The sequence below is a fragment of the Drosophila subpulchrella genome, chromosome 3L, assembly GCF_014743375.2.
Source record: "Drosophila subpulchrella strain 33 F10 #4 breed RU33 chromosome 3L, RU_Dsub_v1.1 Primary Assembly, whole genome shotgun sequence".
In the NCBI taxonomy this organism is placed as follows: Eukaryota; Metazoa; Arthropoda; class Insecta; order Diptera; family Drosophilidae; genus Drosophila; species Drosophila subpulchrella.
In genome coordinates, this window is record NC_050612.1 from 7,477,570 (window position 1) to 7,481,355 (window position 3,786).

The window sequence follows — 3,786 nt, forward strand, 5'->3', positions numbered from 1 at the left end:
TAATGCCACTCACTACCGATGTTTTGGTTTCGATAGTGAACTATGACTGGCCACACCGTAAATAGTATAATCGCATTTTATTAGTATTTTGTTGGTATTAAATAACATTTTATCAGAAAGTATTTTCCATGACCGCGAACTTCAAACCGTTTTCTTAAGCTATCCCTCAATTGTTTATCAAATCTAGCAAAAATACTTCAAAATAGTAAGTTAAATAGTTAAAAATACTTAAAAAAAAGAACATTTATGAATTCTTCACGCAATACATATATTTTTTATCGCTTGCAATTACAAAAGGTTGTTGAACATTTGTTTTTCCAATCCCTTATTTCAATATTTAGTTTTATGCGTCTTGCGAATTATGTTGAAAATTTCCTTAAGCTTTTCGGGCACAGCAAACTCTGGCATTATTTGCTCCATGCTATTAAAGTCGGCCTTTTCCAACTCGTCGCATGAATCATCAGATCCTGACTCATCAGCGAGTGCCAATCTCTCTGCGAATGAGACGATTCCGCACCAGGCTCGAAAGTCTAGGTCACCAGATCCTTGAGGCTCGTAACCCAACATTCTGAGAGTGCCTTTCACATTTTTCTCGGTGCCATGGAACTCGAGGACATCCTCTAGAGCTTGCGGGAGACTCTGCCAGACGAGGGTTCTTTCCCTATATTTGTATTCCGGCAGTTCGTCGTTTCCCATGGCCGCCAACTCACTTTCCGGCTCCTCGATTCGACTCAAATACTTTAAAAATACTCTTTTATATAGCTGCTTTCTCTGCTGCGACACCCAGACGCACTTGCTCAAATAGTCCCACGGGGTCATATCTATTGGTGTAATTAGATAAAAGTTATGTATTCAAATGGTTTTAGATTTACCGACTTTTTAGCATAGAAAGATCCATGGGCACATCGAATCTCGTCGCTGATTTGGAGAACTTTCGCGGCATCTTGGACGTGGTTTCTGGAGGAACTTTATCTTCAACGGGTTTAGGCACCGTTTTGGGTTTGGGTGGCATGTACTTAATGGCTTCTCTAAGAGCACGATTGAGCTTTAGTTAATAATTTAAAAATATTTATAATTAGAAAATATTTAATGATAAAATATGTTAAGACCCGCTTACATATCTTCCAAATGTGTTTTCTATTAGATCCACATCCAAATCGGTTTTCAGGGCCTGAAAGGCTTCATCGGTGAGAAAACTTCCCTTCAAAAGGATCGGTTCTCGTTCAGCCTCCCTTTTATCCTTGGGCAGCAAGGTGAGGGAATTTGGGATTAAACTAGGTCTGGTACTGGGATTGAGTGAATCGGGGCCCAGAGCAGCCACCTGGGTCTCTGGATCCTCACTCAGATGGAAGGTGGTGGTGGCTTTACATAGAAATGGTAGAGAATTAGAAATACACAGAATACTTGTATCAGAAAAAAATCAGTAATAATCTTTGCTTAAAACTTCGGCAACAAAAATTTGTAGTATGGTTTTTAAAAATCTCTACAAATGTCGTTTAAGCCATTAGGATACAAACTGATAAAAGTAAATGGTATATCCAAAGATTTTATATATAACTTGAACATTTTCGCCATATTTTACCTCTATTGCTGATTTTATTAATTTTAAATGTGGAAGCATTAACTTTATAATTTTAATTTTGATTTCGATTTTTGTTAATAACGTAAACATAACGTATCATATCTAACATTGTGTTCCCTCAGTTAAATATTCATATTTAATAATTGAATCATCCAATTTATTATGTTTTGTATTGAACTTGTATTAATGTTGTTGTGTTCAATTAAAATATTTAATAAGAAATTTTAAATTCAATATGAAGATGTTAATTTTTTTGTATTCCAATTTGTGTTTATGTATTATTTATGGGACCCTTTTTTTAAATAGTAGATTGCAGAGAAAATAAAATTGTTTTAAGTTTGTTTTCCTATTATTATATTTCGGAATGCCATCCGTGATAAACTTTCTTTTTATGGCTACCCACCTTGAGCTGGCTTCAGCTTCTTGCGTTTCTTGCCCCTGCGCACATCCTCGTCGCTAAGTTCGTGTTCGTTGATGCAGCCCTTGGGCTTGGCCTCCAGATCACTGGTGGCATCTCCTCCTGGAGCCGAATTGGCAGTGGCCAGCGATGATTTGGGCCTCTGCTCGTTGGAGGGCTGCCTCTTGGGCTTCTTGTCCTCGTTGGCCCCCGCGCTCTTGGGTTTCTTGTCCTCATCCAAGCCGCTTTGTGTCAGGTCCGAACTGGGCTTCCAGTAGAGAGTCTCCTGGGAGTGGGACCTTCGCAGGTCCAATATGATCTTCTTCCTCTTAATGTTCTCGTGTTTTCCCCATTCCGGGGTTATGCATCGTCGGTAGAAGGATCCGGCACTGGCACTGGTTCTGGTGTGGATGCTTGTCACCGTGGGAGTTGGGGTCATCGGTCGCGAGTCCGTTTCCGCATATCGCCGGAACAGATCCTCTGGAATATTGTCCTCATGAGGCTGCTGTTCCGCCTCTTCGAGAATTTTGTCCTGTTTTCCGTGCTGCTGACTTTTGCCCTCGATCGCCAGCGTTGTCTTCAGCTGATTGATAACATCCTTAACCCCAGAGGGAGCTGGATGGTTGCACAGCACCGAGCATCCCTTGGCAAAGGGGTTAAAGAGCCCTCCAAAGGGGCGTAGCGAAAGCGGCATGGGCGTAGCCTCGAACTTGAGTGGCATTCGCGAAAAATCTCCATGCTGATTTTTTCGCTATAAATAAAAAGGGATTTGTCCCCAAATTGGAGTCTTTATATTTAATTGTTTATGACAACTAACCAAAATCTTAATTTTGAAAAGCTCAAAACAATTTTTTTCTAGCTATAAAAACCTTTTTTTTGGTTTAATAAGCAGACGAGAAAAAAGGCTTTGAAATGTTAAACAAATAATGTATTTTTCTAAAATTAATATTGTAACTTTAAAAGCATCCATAATTAGTTTTTTTTAAATTTACAGTGTTTAGAAATACGAAAAACGTGTAAAAGAATTACATACTGATAAATGTTTAATTTTAAAAGCCTTAGGCCCAACAAAATGTAAAACTTTAAAAGACATTTGCACCAAGGATAGTTTTATACTTAATACAAATATAGGTAATGGTTCTTTAAATTTTTATCACTTACCTTTTTAAGGTACTTGACATGCCTCTTGGGCGTGGGAACTAATCCAGTTCGTGTTGTGGCGCTCATTGCTGCTAGTAAAATAAACCCTGAGAATTAAACAAACCAACCAAAGCCGGGTTTTATATCCATAAACAACTTCTTCGGTTTCCATAGTTATCAGCAGAAATGCCAATGTGTTTACATGCTTGTATTGATTTTTAACAGATTCTATACCAACAAATAAACATTTTATTAAAAACTATCTTAAAATAAAAAATGTAAATTAATTTAAACCGTTCAAGAGATCAATTTCATATTATTTTGGTTTGCCTTTCAGAAGGCAAAAAAAAACCTTTTTCAACTTTCACTGGAAGGATCCATTAGGAACTCAAAAAGAGTTATGTAGGGTTGAAAAAGGCGGAAATGTTTGGTTAGATCTCGATCAAAGTTAAACCATCGTAATATTTGGAACCCAGAGTAAGGTTTAGTTTAATCAATACCATAAACGTTTCAACCCACTATTTTTACCATGAATCTTACGATACCAAACATTGCACTCCTGTTGCTTCTTCCTGTAGATTGGGCGCAAAGTGGAAATCAAACAAAATTTTGTTTTGGACTCAATATTTACGAAATTTTTTCCGTCGCCCAAGATTAAATTGGCCGA

General features: G+C 37.8%; 1 protein-coding gene across 1 annotated transcript; it reads right to left on the bottom strand.

The window, feature by feature from the left end:
* Positions 1-330: 330 nt before the first annotated feature.
* LOC119554373 lies at positions 331-3,223 on the bottom strand. The gene is made up of 5 exons (XM_037865252.1): positions 3,141-3,223; positions 1,986-2,730; positions 1,118-1,362; positions 877-1,045; positions 331-821 (listed from the first exon to the last, which is right to left on the bottom strand). Exons 1-5 carry the CDS (start codon positions 3,204-3,206, stop codon positions 331-333), a joined length of 1,716 nt encoding a protein of 571 aa, XP_037721180.1. The 5' UTR covers positions 3,207-3,223.
* Positions 3,224-3,786: the final 563 nt, after the last annotated feature.

Bases quoted from the DNA above. Each gene is read 5' to 3' on its own strand.
- LOC119554373 (XM_037865252.1), bottom strand. From the start codon at position 3,206: ATGAGCGCCACAACACGAACTGGATTAGTTCCCACGCCCAAGAGGCAT. The intron at 2,731-3,140 runs GTAAGTGATAAA...TTTTATTTATAG, and splicing joins ATGTCAAGTACCTTAAAAAG to CGAAAAAATCAGCATGGAGA. The intron at 1,046-1,117 runs GTAAGCGGGTCT...TATTAACTAAAG, and splicing joins AAAACACATTTGGAAGATAT to CTCAATCGTGCTCTTAGAGA.